Source organism: Lacerta agilis, chromosome 14 (genome assembly GCF_009819535.1).
Source record: "Lacerta agilis isolate rLacAgi1 chromosome 14, rLacAgi1.pri, whole genome shotgun sequence".
Taxonomy (NCBI): Eukaryota; Metazoa; Chordata; class Lepidosauria; order Squamata; family Lacertidae; genus Lacerta; species Lacerta agilis.
The window spans coordinates 34,336,404-34,358,416 of record NC_046325.1 but is presented as its reverse complement, the minus strand read 5'-3'; the positions used below and the strand labels follow the sequence as shown (position 1 = coordinate 34,358,416).

At 46.2% G+C, this 22,013-nt stretch overlaps 1 protein-coding gene across 2 annotated transcripts in view; it reads left to right on the top strand.

Annotated features, from left to right (window-relative positions):
- MPP3 (membrane palmitoylated protein 3) overlaps positions 1 to 22,013 on the top strand; it is a 66,871-nt gene that overhangs the window by 16,371 nt on the left and 28,487 nt on the right. For both annotated transcript variants that reach the window (XM_033170474.1, XM_033170473.1), the window contains exons 6-10: positions 8,192 to 8,329; positions 9,180 to 9,261; positions 10,548 to 10,633; positions 17,200 to 17,274; positions 18,579 to 18,775. In XM_033170474.1, the coding sequence (XP_033026365.1) occupies positions 8,192 to 8,329; positions 9,180 to 9,261; positions 10,548 to 10,633; positions 17,200 to 17,274; positions 18,579 to 18,775 (578 nt within the window). The remainder of the gene's footprint in view (positions 1 to 8,191; positions 8,330 to 9,179; positions 9,262 to 10,547; positions 10,634 to 17,199; positions 17,275 to 18,578; positions 18,776 to 22,013) is intronic.

Below are 22,013 nucleotides of genomic sequence, written 5' to 3'. Positions count from 1 at the left end.
TCCCGTTGTGCCAGAAGCGGTTTAGTCATGCCGGCCACATGACCCGGAAAGCTGTCTGCGGACAAACGCCGGCTCCCTCGGCCTGAAAGCGAGATGAGTGCTGCAACCCCATAGTCGCCTTTGACTGGACTTAACCGTCCAGGGGTCCTTTACCTTTACCTTTTACCTTCATTAGGACACCTCTATTCCCCTCAGAGTTCCCTCAGAAGGGCTGCTGGTTAAACCATCTTGAAAAAATGGTAGCTCCGGGAGAGGAATAGGGGTCTCCTAACAACCCTCAGCACCCGTGACAAGCTATACTTCCCAGAATTCTTTGGGGGAAGCCATGACTGCTTTAAAGTGGTGAGAGACTACTTGAAATTTATAGTGCAGATGGGGTCTGAGATTCAGTTTCTTAGGCCGTGTACGCACTATATATTTAATGAACATTGCTTGCCCTTGCAAAGAAACCTGGGAACTTTAGTTTAAGGGTGCTGGGAACTGTAACTCAATGAGGGGTAAACTCCAGTTCTTTGGGTGTGTGTTTGTGTGCGCTTTAAATATACTTTAAATGTATGGTGTGCATGCAGCCTTATTGACTTTTACCACCACCCTTCAGGGTTCCTAATAACTTTTGTGTGTATTGCTGCTGCCTGGTTGGTTGTCCCCTCCTTCCCCACCATCAGTATGCATTTAGTTGTTCGGAAGCCAACTTATCCCTTGATGTGTGGAAAAATACTTCTTCCATAAGTCTCTGCTGCAGCTTTATGGCTGGCTGCCAATTCAGATCCATTGTATGAAATATTTAATGATACCAGGCAAGCGCAGAAATTATGTTCCTTTTAGATTTATCGTCGATCTAATAAAACATGCAGGAAAAGCTGGGGGAAGATAATTTAAAGGGGAAATGAAGAGAGAAAGCCAAGGAAGCAAGGTGTTCTTTTTCACACTCACTCGCACGCATGGAGATTATCCCTCCAAGGGTGATGTGCAAAAGCAATTGTTCATATACCACCAACAGTATCTGTTGCGGATGCTTATGGGGGTGGCGGTAGTGAGACTGAAGTAAAGATGGCCTGGGGTTCAGCAATCCCAGTGTGGAAACAGGTGTCCATGTGTGGGTGTGCTGCACTAACAGACCCTCCAAGTCTCCCTATTTTCAAGGGACGGTCCCGGATTTACAGAAGCCGTCCCGGTTTCTGAGTTGATCCCGGAATGTCCCGCTTTTCCTTAGGACGTCCCTGTTTTCATTGGAGAAATGTTGGAGGGTATGGAGTTGTGCGACCCCCCCCTGAGCCAAGGAGATAAAATAACTATACTGTGGTACCTTGGAAGCCGAATGGAATCCGTTCTGGAAGTCCATTCGACTTCCAAAACATTTGACTTCCAAGGCGCGGCTTCCGATTGGCTGCAGGAGCTTCCTGCAGCCAATCGGATGCCGCGGAAGCCCCGCTGGACATTCGGCTTCCAAAAGAACGTTTGCAAACAGGAACACTCACTTCCAGGTTTGCGGCATTTGGAAGCTAAAACATTCGACTGCTAAGGCGCTTGTCAACCAAGGTACAACTGTACAGCCTTTAGAAGACATCTGAAGGCAGCACTGTATAGGGAAGTTTTAAATGTTTCATGTTTTATTATGTTTTTATATATGTTGGAAGCCTCCCAGAGTGGCTGGGGCACCCCAGTTTGATGGACAGGGTACACATAATAAAGTTATTATGATTTAATGGGACATTCTCATTTTCATCGGAGAAATGTCGAAGGGTGTGCCATATCTTTGTCAAAAAGGGACATTGGGGGTGGTGCGCAGACATATTTCCTTGGATCGCCTCTGCGGACAACTGTAATGCAGTGAGTCATCGTTTATCGGTAGGCAGAGTCAAGTATTGTAGGTTTCAGACATAATGCGAAGCGATGGCTGCCCTGAGAACACAACACATCTAATCCAGAGTCCCGTTCTCACAGTGGCCAGCGAGATGCCTGTGGGAAAGCAGCGAGCAGGACCTGAGCACGAGAGCCCTCTCCCTGCTTGCAGTTTCCAGAAAATGCTATTCAGAAGCACTACTGCCGCCAACTGAGCATAGCCATTGCGGCTCGTAGCTACTGGCACAGCCCTTATCCTCCATGAATTGGTCAAATCTGGGTTAAACCACAGAGCCTAGGGCTTGCTGATCAGAAGGTCGGTGGTTTGAATTCCTGCAACGGGGTGAGCTCCCATTGCTCAGTCCCAGCTCCTGCCCACCTAGCAGTTCGAAAGCACATCAAAGTGCAAGTAAATAGGTACCGCTCCAGCGGGAAGGTAAACGGCGTTTCTGTGCGCTGCTCTGGTTCACCAGAAGCGGCTTAGTCATGCTGGCCACATGACCCGGAAGCTGTACGCCGGCTCCCTCGGCCAGTAACGCGAGATGAGCGCCGCAACCCCAGACTCGGACACGACTGGACCTAATGGTCAGAAGAAGAAGAGTTTGGATTTGATATCCCGCTTTTCACTACCCGAAGGAGTCTCAAAGCGGCTAACATTCTCCTTTCCCTTCCTCCCCCACAACAAACACTCTGTGAGGTGAGTGGGGCTGAGAGACTTCAAAGAAGTGTGACTAGCCCAAGGTCACCCAGCAGCTGCATGTGGAGGAGCGGAGACACGAACCCGGTTCTCCAGATTACGAGTCTACCGCTCTTAACCACTACACCACACTGGCTCTCTTTACCTTTACCTTTAAATTGGCGGCCTAGCACTGCCTCCTGGAGGAGTCAGTTCTGTAGTTTAACTCTGTGCTGAGTGAGAAGGTCCTTTCAGAGATAGCTCATTTGGTTGGAGCTTGGTGCTGATAATGCCAAGGTTGCGGGTTTGATTCCCGTATGGGATAGCGGAATATTCCTGCATTGCAGGGATCATTGGACTTGATCAGTGTTTCCCAAATTTGGATCTCCAGTTCCCATCATCCCTGACCACTGGCCCTGCTAGCTACAGATGATGGGAGTTGTAGTCCCAAAACAGCTGGAGACCCAAGTTTGGGAAACACTGGACTAGATGATCCTCAAGGTCCCTTCCATCATATGATTCTATGATGATTCTTCTAACCTGAATTTTTCAACATTCAGCTTTTATCGAATGCCCAGTAGTTCTAGTGCAGGGGTCAGCAAACTTTTTCAGCAGGGGGCCAGTCCACTGTCCCTCAGACCTTGTGGGGGGCCGGACTATATTTTGAAAAAAATAAATGAACGAATTCCTATGCCCCACAAATAACCCAGAGATGCATTTTAAATAAAAGCACACATTCTACTCATGTAAAAACACACTGATTCCTGGACCATCTGTGGGCTGGATTTAGAAGGCGTTTGGGCCGGACTTCAAAGGCTGGTGAGAACAAGAAACGGGGACTTTCCAGTTGTGGCTCCCCTTCTATCACCTGCACTACTGAGGATGGCCCACTAGGGCAGTGCTCTTGCTCATAGTTATTAGAAAGGTGGCAACAATATTTGTTTCCCTTTGATTTTATCTGACCTGCAAGGGAGCTTTTTCAAAGTCATGTACAGTACCAATGGTATCAAATTCCACATAGGTATTTTTGTATCTGTTACGAAAAGATGCACAGATTGATGTTTGCAGAAGATGATCTGCTGTAAAAGCCGTTTGTTGACATGTATTCTGAACGTGGACAGTAAAACAAAGGTATTAGATTAACATCTTGAACTTAAATGTGCGAAAACAGAATCGAAAAAGGTGATCGACAGTGTTAGTGATACTCAATAGTAGATCCATTAAAATCAATGGACTTAAGTAACTTATCTATTGATTGCAGTGGGTCTACTCTGAGTAGGACTTCATTTGTTGTCACTCGCTGTTACACTCATTGAATGAATGTGTTGAAGTGTGCATGCACACGAAAGCTCATACCAAGAACAAACTTAGTTGGTCTCTAAGGTGCTACTGGAAGGAATTTTTTATTTTATTTTGTGTTGAAACAGTTTGCTTAGAACTAATTGTTAATATCCTTACAGCAGATTTTTTTCCCCTGCAGCTGCATTTTGGAGGTTATCTTCTGTAGCTCCAATTTCCAATTAGTTTTAAACTTCTGAAGATTTTAAAATAAGAGTTTGTCAAAAATTGGACTCCCTTTCTGGAATGATAAGTTACACAATAAGGCCCGACCTCATGTATTCCCCCCCCCCCCCGCCTTCTATGTCTTTTTAAGATTGCTCTCTTTTTCCCCTTTCTTGCATAGAAACGATTTATCTTTTAGGCTTTGCAAATAAAGAAGATTAAAAAGGAATCCAGGCTGGGATGATTGGCTGACAAGCTCGTTTGAATTGTTTTGACTTTGGTGCTGCTGCTTGGGTGTTTGAGATAGTTTGGGAATGTGCTGCTGGTATTTCTGAGGCTGAGTGATGTGGCTGACCTGTTCGAAATCATGTCACTGGTTTTTTGTTGTTGTTGTTGTTGTGAAAGCAACCGAGAACTCCCAGAAGTGCAAGCTGGATTTCGAAGGGGCAGAGGAACCAGAGACCAAATTGCAAACATGCGCTGGATTATGGAGAAAGCTAGAGAGTTCCAGAAAAACATCTACTTCTGCTTCATTGACTACGCAAAAGCATTTGACTGTGTCGACCACAGCAAACTATGGCAAGTTCTTAAAGAAATGGGAGTGCCTGATCACCTCATTTGCCTCCTGAGAAATCTCTATGTGGGACAAGAAGCTACAGTTAGAACTGGATATGGAACAACTGATTGGTTCAAAATTGGGAAAGGAGTACGACAAGGCTGTATATTGTCTCCCTGCTTATTTAACTTATATGCAGAATTCATCATGCGAAAGGCTGGACTGGATGAATCCCAAGCAGGAATTAAGATTGCCGGAAGAAATATCAACAGCCTGAGATATGCTGATGACACAACCTTGATGGCAGAAAGTGAAGAGGAATTAAAGAACCTTGTAATGAGGGTGAAAGAGGAGAGCGCAAAATATGGTCTGAAGCTCAACATCAAGAAAACTAAGATCATGGCCACTGGTCCCATCACCTCCTGGCAAATAGAAGGGGAAGAAATGGAGGCAGTGAGAGATTTTACTCTCTTGGGCTCCATGATCACTGCAGAAGGTGACAGCAGTCACGAAATTAAAAGATGCCTGCTTCTTGGGAGGAAAGCAATGATAAACCTAGACAGCACCTTAAAAAGCAGAGACATCACCTTGCCAACAAAAGTCCATATAGTTATGGTCCATATAGTTAAAGGTCCATATAGCTATGGTTTTCCCAGTAGTAATGTATGGAAGTGAGAGCTGGACCATAAAGAAGACTGATCGCCGAAGAATTGATGCTTTTGAATTATGGTGCTGGAGGAGACTCTTGAGAGTCCCATGGACTGCAAAAAGATCAAACCTATCCATTCTTAAAGAAATCAGCCCTGAGTGCTCACTGGAAGGACAGATCCTGAAGTTGAGGCTCCAGTACTTTGGCCACCTCATGAGAAGAGAAGACTCCCTGGAAAAGACCCTGATGTTGGGAAAGATGGAGGGCACAAGGAGAACGGGACGACAGAGGATGAGATGGTTGGACAGTGTTCTCGAAGCGACTAGCATGAGTTTGGCCAAACTGTGGGAGGCAGTGGAGGATAGGAGTGCCTGGCGTGCTCTGGTCCATGGGGTCACGAAGAGTCAGACACAACTGGATGACTGAACAACAACATTTCCATCTGCTTACAGTGGTCTCCTAAATAAACAATAATTTTTCCCCATTCTATTTTAAAGTTTGCAAATTTTCTTTAAAATTGCAGATTAAATGTGGAAGTGGGATGGAGAGGACTTGTAAATGAGTATGTGTGAATAATAATAATAATAATAATAATAATAATAATAAGGGAGACAGGCTGGAAATGGAGTGATACAGTGGAGCTTCAACATGGCTTACGGGCCTCAGTTTAGCTACGCCCCTGTGTGTAAACAGAAAGTGCTCTGGTTACTCTTCCTTCTGGTCTCTCACCACATTCAAGTGCTTTTGCGTGTTTAGACCTTTTAACCACCCCCAGAAATAAATTCACACATGACTCAAATATTTGGTTTGGTTTTTGGCAGAATTTAGGCCACAACTTTTATTGATTACTGAAAAGTGAGTGGTTGCATTGGCTCTGGTTCGACTAGCTCCCTGCACCCTTGCAGGCAGCGCTGACCCAGAGCTCTATCGCAGGTCAGCCCAAGGGTGAAGAGCAGGGACAGCGAAAAGCGGGAACCCCGCCAGTCTGCCACCCTGATGTCCCCCAGACTCGGGCATGGGCACAACCCCTCTCAGGGTTGACCAAACCATTGAGTCCCTGGATTCCTTTACCAGAATACCCTTCGCATAGCGATGGTGAGACCCTTCTGCCACCCCATCACTTGAACCAGAGCCTATCCGCAACCTTACAAGTTGTGACGATTTGCTACACGGCAGGAGAATCCCAAGTGGCAACAGCCAATCAGCCAAGTGGGGGAAATCCCTGCCGTGCCCGTGTCCCAATGACAGGCGACACACGACGGCATAGCAAGGTCAAGCGCAAGCCCTAAATATAGGGAGAGGTGGGTGGGTGTTCCGATGCACTAGCCCCAAGAGGAAGCTCAGGATCACGTGAATGGGCTTAAATAGGTCCCTCAATGTAAAAAGTCAGGTCCCCGACTGGCTGCACTATTATCAGGTTTATGAAACATTTAAAATGGACAAAAAAGTTGGTTTTCAAGTAGAAAAATCAAAACTGGAAACAGAACTGATAGAATCGAATTTCAAAAACCTTTCCAAAATGTATAACCTTCTGCTAGAGTGGCATACAAAAGATGAACTGGTTAAATCCTCAATGATAGATTGGGCAAAAGATGTAGGACATAATATTATGATGGATGACTGGGAGAGATTGTGGCAAAAAGGTATCAAATTTACTGCTTGTCATGGTTTAAGAGAAAACATAATGAAAATGGTTTATAGATGGTACTTGACACCAGTTAAGATTGCTAAGATGAATACCAAAATGTCAGATGTATGTTGGAAATGTAAACATGCGAAAGGTACCTTTTTTCATATGTGGTGGTTATGCCCAGCGGTAAGCGCTTTCTGGGATAAGATTTACAATGAGCTTAAGAAGGTAATGAAAGTTACCTTTTGTAAGAAACCAGAGGCATTTCTCCTGAGCATAACCAATGAAGAGATACCCAGTCAGGATAGAGTGTTTTTCATGTATGCCACAACAGCAGCTAGAATTTTATTGGCGAGAACATGGAAAGGTGAAGAGATACCAACGGTGGAGGAATGGCAGATGAAGATGATGGAATACATGGAACTCGCAGAACTGACCGTCAGAGTCCGGGACCAGAGGGAGGGGAAGGCGTCGCAGGAGTGGAAAAAATTTAAAGACTATTTAGTTAAATCAGTTAAATTGAATATTTGAGCAGAATTAGACAGAACATCGGCTTTGGTAGATATGTGTTAGATATGAATGGTAAGAGGAACTGTTGTTATGTGAAAGATGTATGTGTCAAAATATGTTAAGATAGGTTGTTAAGATAAGATACATAGTTATTGAGATATTTGACTAAGTAAAAGCTAAGTATATTAAAACTTGGGTAAAAGTGAATTGAACAATATATAAAGCTACCTTGAAGAAGTATATGTTTTTTGAAGACAGTGGAGGGAACGGGGGAAGTCCCCAAACAGAGAAGTTAGAAACAAGAAATATACAAAGAAAGATATTGGTTAAGGTTTGTATATGTTATTTTTATGTTTTTATTGTTGTTATTGTTTTGAATGTTGATTATGTTTATTGTTGATTATGTTTAATGTTGATTGTGTTTTTATTGATGTTTATGTTATGTGTTGATGTTGTATTTTGTTTTCTTTTTCTTTTATTGGAAAATAATAAAATCTTATAAAAAAAATAAATAAATAAATAGGTCCCTCAATGTCCTTTACTTGCATCCCCATTGGTCGGATTGCTCCAGCATCGAGGGACCTACCAATAGGGTGTTGTGGCTATCCAAACGATCCCACCCACAACATAGGGTCCGGTTGCCAGGTCGCACCGCAGAACATGCCCTCTGTGAGGGAGGACCCGATTTATCCCACCCCATCCCATCCCAGTCTCAAGCTTTAGTTGATTGACGTGTCTTTCTGGGAAATCTGCAAGAATCCATTCCCATCTCCTTACGCCCTTCTGCCTCTTTCCTCTCTCTTCCCAATCCCCCGCAACCCCAAGGCCATGCTTGCTGTCCACGACACGGTTGCCCAGAAGAATTTTGACCCTGTCCTCCCTCCTTTGCCGGACAACATTGATGAAGATTTCGACGAGGAGTCTGTGAAAATAGTTCGCCTGGTGAAGAATAAAGAGCCTTTGGTGCGTATGTATTGTCACAGGCAGCGAAAGGGCTTGCAGGAACAGGAGAAAAACCTTGCTGGATTGAACAGGCCAGCATCTAGTTTCCCACAGTGGCCAATCAGATGTTTCCAGGAAGCCCCGCTAGCAGGGAATGGGGGCATGGATATTTCTTCTGGACAGGGAGGTTCCATTTCACTCTTATGGCTAAGGTGAGCTGAGCCTCTGCACAATCTCTTTTTAAAGCCTTTGCCATTTGCAGCTATTGCCACATTGAGTGCATTTAGCTAGGATAGTTCAATGGAAATTTCAGAGGCCAGTAGTGTAGTGGTCCGAGGTCAAAGGGCCGTTTCGATTTTTGCAGCAGGGTCCCTGCAGGGCTGCCTGCGTCCAGCATCCTAGAGCCTAGGAAGAGGAGTGCGGGGGGAGCGCATCGCTCCTGGGAGCGTGATCCCGGTGGCGTGCCATTGCGGCTGCCCCCCGCCCATGCTGGGCGCCAATCCCCCAGAACACACACCACGCCCCCGGGATGTGCGCTAGCTCCGCCCCCACCTCCTCTCCGCGCCCCCCCCCCCGGTGCCGGAGCATGAAGCTCTGCCACTGCATCTAACCAGCATAAAATGGGGAGCTCTTTTTTTTGCCACTGTATGCCCCAAAGCCAAGCATTAAGGAATACTGTGTATCAGCGGTTGACAGCTGGGATAGCTCAGCTGATCGAGCGTGAGACTCTGAATCTCGGGGTCGTGGGTTCGAGCCCCACATCGGGCAAAATATTCCTGCATTGCAATGGTTTGGACTAGATGACCCTCGTGGTCCCTTCCAGCTCTGCTGATTCTGTGATTTCATTAGTCTGTCTCTCTTTGCATTCTAGGGTGCGACGATCAGGCGGGATGAGCACACCGGTGCTGTGATCGTGGCGCGGATCATGAGGGGCGGGGCGGCTGACCGTAGCGGTAGGTCTCTTTCAGCAGCTAGAGTTCAGTTTGCCTGTGTTGAAGTTAGAGAGTGCAAGCCATGCTCTGATTGGCTCAGTGTTCCACCCCACCCACACCCATTCAGCCAATCTGGAAGCTTCGAACAGCCTTTCTCAACCTTGGGGCGCCAGATGTTCTTGAGCTACAATTCCCATCATCCCTTCACCACTGGCCATGCTAGCTAGGAATGATGAGAGTTGTAGTCCAACAATGTCTAGGGATCCAAGGTTAAGAAAGGCAAGCTTGGAAATTTACCCTCTCCCCACAGCCCCCAAATATGCTCTTCCCTGGAGCTTGCTAACGGTGTGAATTGAATTTGAATGAAACTTAATTTGCGTCAGCCATCGGCCATGGCAAGAAAAGAGCATTGCAATATACACAGAACAAAATAAAAAGTCGATTATATAAAACACAGTTTAGGGTCCTGACTCAGCAGTCAAAGAGTGGACCTTATTCTGATTGCCCCAGCTAAAAACCTTGCAGCCTTTGCTGTCATCTGCACCGTTGGCTAATGGTGTGATGGGTCACAGTGGATTATGGGAGATGTTATTCTCCAAAGGGCATCCCTCATTCCTTTGCACGGTCTTCTCCTTGCCTGGTGGAAATTGCTGGGCTTACATACTTGTTCTGAAAGGTCACAATACGATGCCGTAATGCTAACATCTGCATTTGAGGAGGCTTTCCCCCCGCTTCGTTTCTTTGGGACAGAGGTTTATTTGCATTCCGCCCCCCTGCAATCATCTGGGCTGGAAGACTGTATCAACCCTATACAACAAGCCCTCCAGATCTGTAGCGCCTTCAAAAGGTTGTTGGACTCCATCTCCCATCAGCCCCTGCCAGCATGGCCAATGGGAGCAGTGGGGGCTGTAGCCCAACATCGCGTCACAACGTGAAGGGCCTGGCAGGTATTAAGCCAGAGGTTCTCCATTATGTCTGAGCTGGGGGGGTGGTTAACAAAGCAGAAAAAGAAGCCAGGAGATTGGGCATGGCAGAGAGGAATACTCTGCCCCAGTGCTCATTCTTGGCTTCATAAACCATGGTTTATTATTGTCCACATAAAGTTGTGCTTTTAATTGAATTGGATGGAACATGGAAGGTTTTGTTTCGGTTTTCTGTTCTGCTCATTTGGAAATAGGCAGGCATGTCCAGGGACCACTTTGTCCTCTGTGTGAACTGTTGGATATTTTTGCAAGGAATGAATGGGATTTTTTCCTATCCTAGAAAAAGGAAGCTCCTTTTAATAGTTCTCCCCCTCTGCCTTTTAGGTCTTGTTCATGTTGGAGACGAGCTGCGGGAAGTCAACGGGGTTGCTGTGCTTCACAAACGACCGGAAGAAATTAGTCAGATTTTGGTTTGTTTTCCATGCTTAATTTTCTGTTTTATCAGGGTTCCAGTGTTTACAGCTCAGTCTTATGCATGGAAGTCCCACATACAGTGGTACCTCGGGTTACAGACGCTTCAGGTTACAGACGCTTCAGATAACAGACTCTGCTAACCCAGAATTAGTACCTCGGGTTAAGAACTTTACCTCAGGATGAGAACAGAAATCGCGCAGTGGCAGCAGGAGGCCCCATTAGCTAAAGTGGTACCTCAGGTTAAGAACAGTTTCAGGTTAAGAACGGACCTCCGGAACGAATTAAGTTCTTAACCTGAGGTACCATTGTAGTTCAATGCAACTTATTCCTGGGTGTGCGTACACATACAGGATAGCAGCCTAAGGGTGGAAGGCTGCAATCCTCACCTCACATTTACCTGGGAGTAAGCCTTGTTCAATTCAGTAGGGTGCTCTTCTGTGTAGATACGGTTCGGCCTGTACTGTAGGTCCTCAGTGGGGCATGATTCTGAATAGACACAAATTGGACTGTGCAATTAATCACTGAATTGGTTTAGCTGACTTTGAAAGGTACTGATATTTGGGGCTGTGGAATTTTTACAAAGATAACAATAGTTGCTAATCCAACAGAATGATTTAATTTGAGGGCTATATATTTCATAGCTGTCAACTTTCCCCCCTTTTAAAGGGAAATTCCCTTATTCTGAATAGGATTCCTCGCAAGAAAAGGGAAAAATTGACAGCTATTATATATATATATATGTGTGTGTGTGTGTGTGTGTGTGTGTATTTACATGATGATTCAATTATGATTTAATTATTAAAAATACATGATCATCTAATTATTAGCAATACAAGAACTTGTAAAACCTGCAAGGGGCAAGACCCATATTAAAATAGTTGTTTTCTCCCCCTGCCATCTCTCTCTCTCTCTCTCTCTAATAGACAGGGGTGGGGAACTTCTGGGCCAAATGTGGCTTTTAAGCCTTTTTTGGGGGGAAAGCCACACCCCCTTGTCCTACATCTGACATTGTACCTGGCATTAAGTGTGGGGCAGGTAAGGGCACAGCTTCAAAGTGGTGTTTGTAAACTTAAAGAGTGCTCCCAGTGTTTCATTTGCTGGAGCTCGGCACGCTCCGCTCTGCTCTCCAGAAGAGGAGTCTGTTTGTTGGGAACGTGACTCTCCTGTCATTCTGGCGGTGCACAGAGCCACTTAATTTGCCATCGTTGGCACAGCATTAATTATGCCATCACAAGGCACACTTCTTCTTTGCCAAGGAGGAGATGACGTGCCCGGCTACTCCTACGCAGGGGAACCGAAAAAGCAACCGGCATCCCGAATGCGATCCTTGATGCTGCTGCTGCTGTAATTACCACCGAAATCACAAATGGCTCTTTCCGAAACCAAGCAAGAACTACAAAAGTTGGCCTTGGGAGATGGTGGAGTAGCCAAGGACACCTGAATCATCAGTGTTGTCTTCTTCTCCCTCTTCTTTAAATAAGATAACTAGGGGGGGGGGAGAAGCAGGAAGTACTCTTTACAAAGGGGAGAAAAAGTGAGACGTCCTGGAGAACATCATAAGGGCAATTGATTTCTTCTGTGAGTCCCCCCCTTCAAATTGGGGCCAGGGAAGTATTGTGGTGCAATCTGCAAAAAATAAGGGGGGGCGAATGAGATGGGTCATGATTTGCAGGCAGACGTGTTTGAGGTTCAGCCCTGTAGTATCTCTGGCTAAGAGGACTTGAAACCTCCTATAACAGGGCTGGAAAGAAGTGCTGCTTCTATTCAGAGCAGACCAGAGAAGAGAAACCTCGGGCTCTCCCCATGTCAGACTCTAACTGCTGTCAGACACCACAGTTGACATTCAGGGATGATGGGAGCTGTAGTTCAGCAACATCAGAAGAGGCAAAGTTTCCCCATCCTTGGAAAACAATTGTGGAACTGTATAGAGTTGGAAGGGACCCTGAGGATCATCTAGCCCAGCCCCCCCACAATGCAGGAATATGCAGCTGTCCCATACAGGGATCGAACTTGTAGCCTTGGCGTTATCAGCACCAGGTTCTAACCAGCTGAGCTATCCAGGATGCAATCAAAGTTATTCCACGACAGGCTTGGGAAATCCCACCTCAAAGCTTTTAGAGCAGGCATAGGCAAACTCGGCTTTCCAGATGTTTTGGGACTACAACTCCCATCTTCCCTAGCTAACAGGACCAGTGGTCATGGATGATGGGAATTGTAGTCTCGAAACCTCTGGAGGGCTGAGTTTGCCTATGCCTGTTTTAGAGCCACCCAATTAATTCTTCTCCACCTCAGTTTAGAATTCTTCTCTGTCTCAGACAGGCTTGGGAAATAAGCAGAGTTCTTTCTGCATCCCTCCCTGCCCCTCCAGGAATTATTTGATTCATTTCTAGATCAACTCGAGGTAGATTTTTGGGCGTGGGGTGGGATTGCCCATCTGTAGTTTGGAATGAGAGGCTCCCTGTGAGTTTAGGGAGGGGATCCCACCCATTCGCTGTATCACACAGAGCCGCTGTTCTTCGTTCTTATTAATCGTCCCTTCACCCAGGCGATCACCTCACCAGGAACTTAGCCTGGCTTATATTGTAACACTTGCTGGATCCAGGGATTAGAAGGGTCTTGATATACAACCTACTCTGCTCCCCCAGCAAACTCATAACAGCACTTTTTGTATGGAGCAAAGGACCTAAACCATTTGCTATGGTGCACGTAAAAATCATGTTCTACCTCTGCTTTTATTTCAATCTATTTATGTACCTCTTCTTGGCTCAAAGACACCACCTCAGTGCTGAAGAGCATATTAAAAACAACAAAACTATCCAGTAGAGTATGAGAATATCAGGGAAAAAACTTTCTGGCAGTAAGAGCTGTTTGACAGTGGAACGGTCTCCCTCGGGAGGTTGTGGACTCTCCTTCCGTGGAGGTTTCTAAGCAGAGGTTGGATGGCCGTCTGTCATGGATTCTATAGCTGAGATTCCTGCATTGCAGGGGGTTGGACTAGATGACCCTCGGGGTCCCTTCCAACTCTGCCGTTCTATAATTCTGTGATACCGTAGAACAATCAGCAAGCAAGATATATTTTAAGTCCATCAGCCGTGGTAAAATCACAGCAGGGAGAGCAGAGAAAGCCTTTCTTCCCCCAAGAAAGGGCTTGCCATCTCCAGGGTTTTGTAAAAAATACAGTGCTACCTTGGTCAACCATTTTGGTTTTTGAATGCTGAAAACCCAGAAGTAAATGCTTCCGTTTTCGAACGCGCCCTGGAAGTCGAACAGCTTCCGACGCGCGTTTGTCAATTTTCTCAATTGAATTTGCCAACCGTCTATTGCGCCCCGGTTGTCGAACATTTCGGAAGTCGGAAGATTATGTTTGACAACCGAGGTACCACTGTATTATCATTGTTTTTAAAGAAAACTGTGCTGCCAAATTAATTTTAATCTGTTAACTTTTAACCATTCAATTGATTCCTCCCCGCCCCCCAAAATTGATTAGTCTAAGCGATTAATGGCCAATCAAAGCTGCAATCCTATGCTCAATAGAATTTACTCCTGCATTGACAATGCTGTGGTTAGTTTCCCAGCTCACATTTATTATCATTCTGCGATGTGGCATGGCCTAAAAATGTGTGCTGTTAATAATCTTGGCGATGCTTTGCAGTGTGACATAAAGAGGTTGTCTGAACACTTGAAGGAGCTGGGAAATGAGCTAAGTGCCACAACGGCAAGTGGAACATCCTTTCATCTTTTGCCACCTAGCTTGGAAACAAGACAGCAAAGTGTAATGATACCTTTGAATGGGTCAATTAATGTTCTCAGAGTGTTGCGAGGAAAGGGAGCCAAACTGTTCAGAACTCTCTTTCAGTCCAAGAGGGGAAAGTGCCTTTTCTCTCCCTTCCCTAGGTTCCTCAACAAAGAGAACCTGTAACTTTCAGGAACCTCATTCAAGCACTTAAGAATCGTTTAAACTCTGCTGAAGAGCTTCAGGTTACAAAGAGGCCTCCCTGCGGTTTTCTCTCTTTTCAAGGCCTCGAGGCAGTTTGTCTGCTTTTAGCAGGCTCTGGAAATATGGTGCATGCAAGATGCGATTTTAATACTTCAAGATTAAACAGGCAAAAAACACACACAGACACAAACCCAACCGAAACCCCACACATAAAAAAAAACCTGTCCGTCTCCTCCACTCCAACCCCTGGGACAAAAAGAACCCAAGGAAAATACCTGTTGCCGTTCAGAATGTAACAGCCGAACCTGAAAACGCCAACACCGTTTGACAAGGGGATGTGTTACCTGTTTTGAAAACGCCGCGTTCTCTGTCGAGATGAGCTGGTTTTTGTAACCTGTGGAAATGGTGCAATTGAACATACGTTGGATTGTTCAGCGCAATGGTTTCTGCCGCTGCGTTTGCTAGTTGTGAAGGGTCATAAATACATAAGAAAAGCCCTGCTGGATCAGGCCAGATCCCCATCTAGCCCAGCATCTTATTCCCACAAGATGCCTAAGGGAAGCCTGCAAGCTGGACCTGAGCACATCAACAGACTCCCTCTTGTGATTCCTGGCAACGACCATATGCCTCTGATGGTGGAAAGAGAACATAGTTATTGCGGGTAGTAGATAGGGCTGGCCCACCCATTAGGCAAGGTGAGGCGACTCACCTTGAGGATCCACAGGGGCAGCAAATCCCAATGTCGATCTTCTTCCTTCTTGATGTAGATTTTTCCTTTCAGGGAGATGGGCACCATTTTGAGGTCTGCTTCAGGTTCCAAAACTTCTTGGTCTGACTCTGGTAGTAGCCACTGATAGCTCTATCCTCCATAATGAGCTGGCCACGATCATACAAAAAAATTCGTTTGGTCTCTGTCCCCCTCTTCTCGGTCTTCGTTGCAATTTAGTCATCTTGAAAATAGCTTGAAGTGCAAAACAAAAACCAGAAAGAAAGAAAGAGAATTGAGATTGTCAAGTGCTGTTTCCTGCAGCCAGTACTAAATTCTGAGCTTGTGCAGAATTAAGAAGCTGTTAATATCATCGGTCTATCTAGCTCAGTACTGTCCACACTTAACTGTTACCTCTTTCAAGGTTTCAGGTGGGTGTCTTTTCTAGCCTTACCTAGAAATGTTGAGGACTGAACCATGGAACCTTTTGCAAGCAAAACCCTATCTGTGCGGAGTATCTTCACCACCATCATCCAGCTCCGAGGGCCTTCTGGCGGTTTCCTCCCTGCGAGAAGTGAAGCTACAGGGAACCAGGCAGAGGGCCTTCTCAGTGGTGGCGCCCACCCTGTGGAACGTCCTCCCATCAGATGTCAAGGAAATAAGCAACTATCTGACTTTTAGAAGATATCTGAATGCAGCCCTGTTTCGGGAAGTTTTTAATGTTTGATGTTTTATCGTGTTTTTAATGTTCTGTTGGGAGCCGCCCAGAGTGGCTGGGGAAACCCAGCCAGATGGGCAGGATATGTATGTATGTATAAATAAATAAATTAATAGCTGCAACCTTTTCCCCCAAAGGGAAGAAAGTTGGGATGCTAATTACAGAACCAAACTGCAGGTTACACGCAGGCCAGCATTTGAGTCTCACGGTGGGCAGAGGGTAGCCAAAGTAGCCCCAACCAAATGTAATCATAAGCACCATATTGGCAAAGGTGGATATTTGCTTGGAAAGCAGGCCAGGCAGAGAATCCATTGAAATAAAATCAGATAGTGGTCAAAGACTTGCTGGCGTGGCTTTTAATCCAAAGTATCGTCACTCCAAGCTGTGAAATGATAGGGAAAATGCCATCTAACCTGTCTATCAGATGACTTTTCCTCCAAGGAATTCAGGATGCCACCCAAGGGAACACCCCATTTTGTTCTCCAACCCCTGAGAGGCAGGCTAGCTGGATTAAGAGTCACTAGCACAAGGCTTCCAGAAAAAACGTCATGGCAAAGTTGGGAATTCGAACCCAAAACTCCCTGATAACAGTTCACCACCTTACTCAGTGTGCCACACTAATTTATAATTTCCCTCTTTCTCCCTCCGTTAAAAACGATGGCCATGGGTTTCATCCAGTGGTCGACTTACTCATAGTAGACCCAATGCAGTAAATTGGCCTGGGTGACTTGGATCCAATAATTGCAGTGGGTCTTCTCTGAATTGGACCTGCGCTGGGGACAACACTATACTTTGACACCTCAGCATTCAGCTCTTTCACAAATCTTTTGCCTTTTGCTGATGAGTCATATATGTCCCTGTGACTCATCTACCGAGATCTAGAAATCTCGAAACGCAGGAGTGCGTTGCTTTCGGGGAAGGGCTGTCACGCAACGGCAGAACGCACACTTTGCAGGTTGAAGGTCTCGGGTTCAACCAGAGACGTCTCCGGGAAGAATTGGGAATGGTTCGTGGCTGAAACCCTTGAGATACTATGCTGGTCAGTGTCGATAAGATTTCACAAGGTGGGCCAACAGCCCGCCTCTGTGCATGCCAATTTTCAATGTCCCTGAGTATCGAGCGTCAAAGTGACCCAAGCGGTGTTTGCAGACGTCGCCTGGTTTTCCACAGAAATGACCAACGCAGACTTATTTTCTCTTAGGCGCAGTCCCAGGGGTCGATAACACTGAAAATAATCCCAGCTGTCAAAGAAGAAGATCGCCTGAAGGAAAGCAAGGTAAGGGAGTTTGCCAGGATACGAGGACACTCTGGGCCTGTTCAGACATTCTTCTGAACATAGGTGTTGGGGGACAGCGGTATTGCTGTGCCTTGTGTGAGTCTGCCCCCTGGCAGTAGCAGATTCCTTTTTTTTCCTTTGACTGTTTTAAAAATACTGCTTCAACTTCTTAACAACTCCCTGTCCACCCAATGTCCACCCCCAGAATATTCCTAGAACAGCACTAGCATTACATTATCTGGTTGTTCTAGATTTCAAGGTGGTTTTTTTTGGGGGGGGGAAAGAATGTAAGAAAAACTGCCACCACCATAACAAACACATTTCCCCCCCCCTTAAAAAACGTCACACAGGAATATGGAGCCTTCCTGGTGTTGGTGGACTCCAGGTCCCATCAGCCCCCAGCCAGCATGGCCAAAGGTCAGGGGATGCTGGGAATTGTAGTTCAGCGTGGTGAGGCCTATACACCCACCGTTCTTGATGGGAAAGAGAGGTAGGGAATGAAAGTGAAGGAGCGTCTCCACCTCCGTCGTTCACTGAGGTCCAGATCCGAGGGCTTTCTGGCAGTTCCCTTACTGTGAGAAGTGAGGTTACAGAGAACCAGGCAGAGGGCCTTCTCAGTGATGGCACCCACCCCATGCAACACCCTCCCATCAGATGTCAAGGAAATAAACAACTGTTTGACTTTTAGAAGACATCTGAAGGCAGCCCTGTTTTGAGAAGTTTTTTGTTTGGTGTTTTGCTGTGTTTTTAATATTTTGTTGGGAGCCGCCTAGAGTAGCTGGGGAGGCCCAGCCATAATAATAATAATAATAATAATAATAATAGTTGTTGTTGTTGTTGTTATTATACAGGTCACCATCCCTCCACCATGGTGTTTCCTCTTACCTAAAACCACTTTAACTGCTTTAGGCCCACCCCAAAGGCAACATTATTCATGTAAAATATTTTAAATAACTGAAATGGCCCCACAAATTCGCATGTTGTGAATGGGTGTTGTGAATTGGGGGGGGGCAGCTAATATATGTTCTCTGGGTGTAGTGAATTTTTTTAATTTATTTTTATAGTGCAGGGGAGCAGCTAATATATGGTCTCCCTGTCTGGCGCTGCTCAGCCATTTTGAGAACCAGTGATGTTTATTTCGTTTTGTTTGTTAATAATTGGAGAGCGTTAAATCCTGTGGACGATATAAAAATTTGCATCTTTTCTGTGATTGCGCAGAATTGCAGGAAACTCATGTGACGCTGGACGTAATGTTCCTTCCTTCCTTCCTTCCTTCCTTCCTTCCTTCCTTCCTTCCCTCCCAGGTGTTCATGAGAGCCCTCTTCTCCTACAACCCGAAAGAGGATAAAGCGATCCCATGCCAGGAGGCTGGATTGCCGTTCCAGAAAAGGCACGTCTTGGAGGTGGTGAGCCAGGACGACCCGACGTGGTGGCAGGCTAAACGTGTGGGCGACACGAATCTCCGGGCAGGGCTGATCCCCTCAAAGCAGTTCCAAGAAAGGTTGGTCAGTTGCGTGTGGCTGTGGGCCTGGGTTAGTAACAGAAAGCACACACAAAACGATGGGCTTGGTGCAGGCGTGACGACTAACCATAGTGATCTGTTACGAGAACAAATATGTGATGAACCTCAGGCTCCCATGTTTCTTCCTCCCCTTCCCTTGAGGGAGAGGGGGCAAGGAGCTTCTGCTTCTGGTCTGTGGCAAACTATAATTGGCCATTTCATCAAAATGTGACAAACTATGGTTTGTACAAACCATTGTTTCTCTTCAAGGCAAGATTAAACTGTGGTTGGGGCTTCCTGGTTTGAGGACCAACCATGCTTTGCCACACTGGGGCAAAACCACAAACTGTCTGAAGGGGATCAGGTTAGAGAAGGCTGTTACAAGATCTTTTAACCAGGGGATCTTCTTTAGGCGTCCCCATCAACTGATGGTTCATTCCAGGGGAAAAAATGTTCTTAGTAGTGTCACCCTAGGGAGACTTGCCTTGATGTTGTTTTGGTGCCAAGTAATGAGCTTTTTAATTTCTTCGGCCTTAAAAGTCGTCGTACCCTACTTTGCTTTTGTGCTACTCTGTGCTTGTTTCAGTTCCACTGATCGTTTTATGAATTACTCCTTTAATATTGTGGTGGTTTAGTCTTCTTTTTAAATATTTGTTCATTGTAATCTTAGCTGTTTGTAAGAGAGGTAACACACACAGTGCTATATCCTATGCAACAGCGATCAGGGACCCGTGGCTCTTCGGATCTTGCTGAACTACAACTGATTCCTGACCATTGGCTATGCTGGCTGGGGCTGATGGGAGTTGGAGTCCAACGACATCAGGAGGGCCACAATTCCCCCCGCCCGTTCTGTGCAAGGCAGCAAATTCTGCATCTGAGTCTCAGATGAGCAAATAGGTTTAGGAGCGACGTGTTCAGCCACTTCAGATAAGCTTGATCCTCTCAGCTACCCGTGCAAAACTTAACGCTGTTATCGCCAGCACCAAATTTCTCTTCTCTCTTAAGCCTCTCTGCAGCTGCAGCATCTCCGAGGGGCTTAGAACGAAAACAGGATCCATCTCCTCCGAAAGGCAAGATGCGGCTTGCCACTATGAATTTTTCTCTTCTTAAAAATTGATTTTTAGTGCAAAGGAGGGAACAACAAATCGATGGTAATAGAAACAAACGTTCTGCGTGCGGCCGAGCAGCTGGCTTCTGCCTTAAATCACACCGTTTCCTTTGCGTGCTCAGTCCTTGCACAGCTCTTCCTTCCCTCCGCCTGCAGCAACGTGAACAGTCAGGAGCAAAAGAGAGATGCAGTGGCTGCAGACATCTTTGAAAACCAAGGAAGAGGACCAATGCAGCCCGTTCCCAGAGCTGTCCTGGCTGGGGACGGGGTGGGGTGGAACTGGGGCATGCTAGTCCGGGCCCCCACAAAGCAAGCTCTCCACCCCACCATCACTGCTGTGCATTCTGCAGGTCCTTGACATGGCCCTGCGACATGGCTCGCAGCGTATACTCGCGTGGTTCCTTGCATTGTGGCAGGGCTCCAACCTCACACCTGCCCCGGGCTCCACATACCCTCTGGGAGTCTCTGGACCTTCCCCTCTGCCTTCCGAATCCAAATCAGATGCCAGCTGCTAGTTGGCTTATCTTGGACTCTTGCCCCTTGAACAAACCTGCCGATGGCACAGGCTGTACATGTGACTGGAACCAAGCCAGTCTTGGGTCTGAATTCCTGCGCCTGCCTACAGCTTCAGCATGAAAGCAGGACCACGGAGAGCTCCAAGCTATGCACTGGAAGGACAGACCCTGAAGCTGAGGCTCCAATACTTTGGCCACCTCATGAGAAGAGAAGGCTCCCTGGAAAAGACCCTGATTGAGGGCACAAGGAGAAGGGGACGAGATGGTTGGACAGTGTTCTCGAAGCTACCAACATGAGTGTCACCAAACTGTGGGTGGCAGTGGAAGACAGGAGTGCCTGGTGTGCTCTGGTCCATGGTGTCACGAAGAGTCGGACACGACTAAGCGACTAAACAACAACAACAGCTACATGCAGCTGGCTAGGATGTTGCTCCAGCATGTATCAGGAGAGCCCACAGGGTTCTCTCCCCCCCCCCAAGTTTTTAAAAATTAAGTTTTCCAAAATTTCACACATACATTTTAATACACAAAAAATCTCTTTTTTTCGACTTCCCACCCCCTTTTCCATGGCGTTTCTGTTTCTCTCCCTCTGCTGCACACTGTCTTCTATCTCTTAAACCTTAACCAAACTTCTGTCATCTTTAAACCCTTCCGTTGATCATATTTCAGATTTTGCTTGTGTGTTCATCATGTAATAATCATTCTTTAAATAATCTGAAAAGGGCTTACATTCTTCCACAAAACCTTCGCCATTAAGTTCTTTTATTTTAGCTGTTAACTTTGCCAGTTCTGCATCATAATAACTTACAGATCCAGGGATGGGATCTGCATCCAACTCCAGCTATTGGTAACCCATGTCCCTTTCAAGGAAAGCTCCCCATGCTTGTTCCTGAAGAGAGGCTGTTTTAATGTACTAGGGAGTGGAATCAATGGGTTTGTGTGTGTGTCAAGGAATGAGGGGTTTTGAGAAGCATGAAGGAGATGGTTGGAGGTGGTGCAGGACTGGACTGTGTGCAGTAGTGGGAATAGAGCTGTGTTGTAAGATTGGATAGCAAATGGTGCATGAAACAATGAGTCACGCTTACACCTGGAGCCCAAAAGAGACTCCATCCGTAATCAGCACCCTTCCTTGCTTTGCATCCCTGATGCACACCTCTTTTAGACAGCAAGGACCTTGGGGGGCAGGGACGCGCCTTGTAGAAACCCATGCACACTACCAATGCTGGGGTTTTGGCCTGGTTTTGGCACAGAAACTGCTTTGGTCGCCCTGTATGATGACCTGTGTCGAGAGAGAGACAAGGGAAACATGTCCCTGCTAATTCTTCTCGACCTCTCAGCTTTCGATCCCATCGACCATGGTAGCCTTCTGGAGTGACTGTCCGAACTAGGGGTGGGTGGCAGGATTAAGACACCATCTCATCTTACCAAGGTAATTTTATTGGAACAAGATATAAAGCTATTGATTATGTGGCCAGCGTATTCTCTTTCCTACGTGACCCATCTCTTGCGAAGGCACACCATGGAAAGGAACGACCAGAAGATTCAGGTCAAACTTTCTGTTGTTGTTCTGTTGTTCAGTCGTTCAGTCGTGTCCAACTCTTCATGACCCCATGGA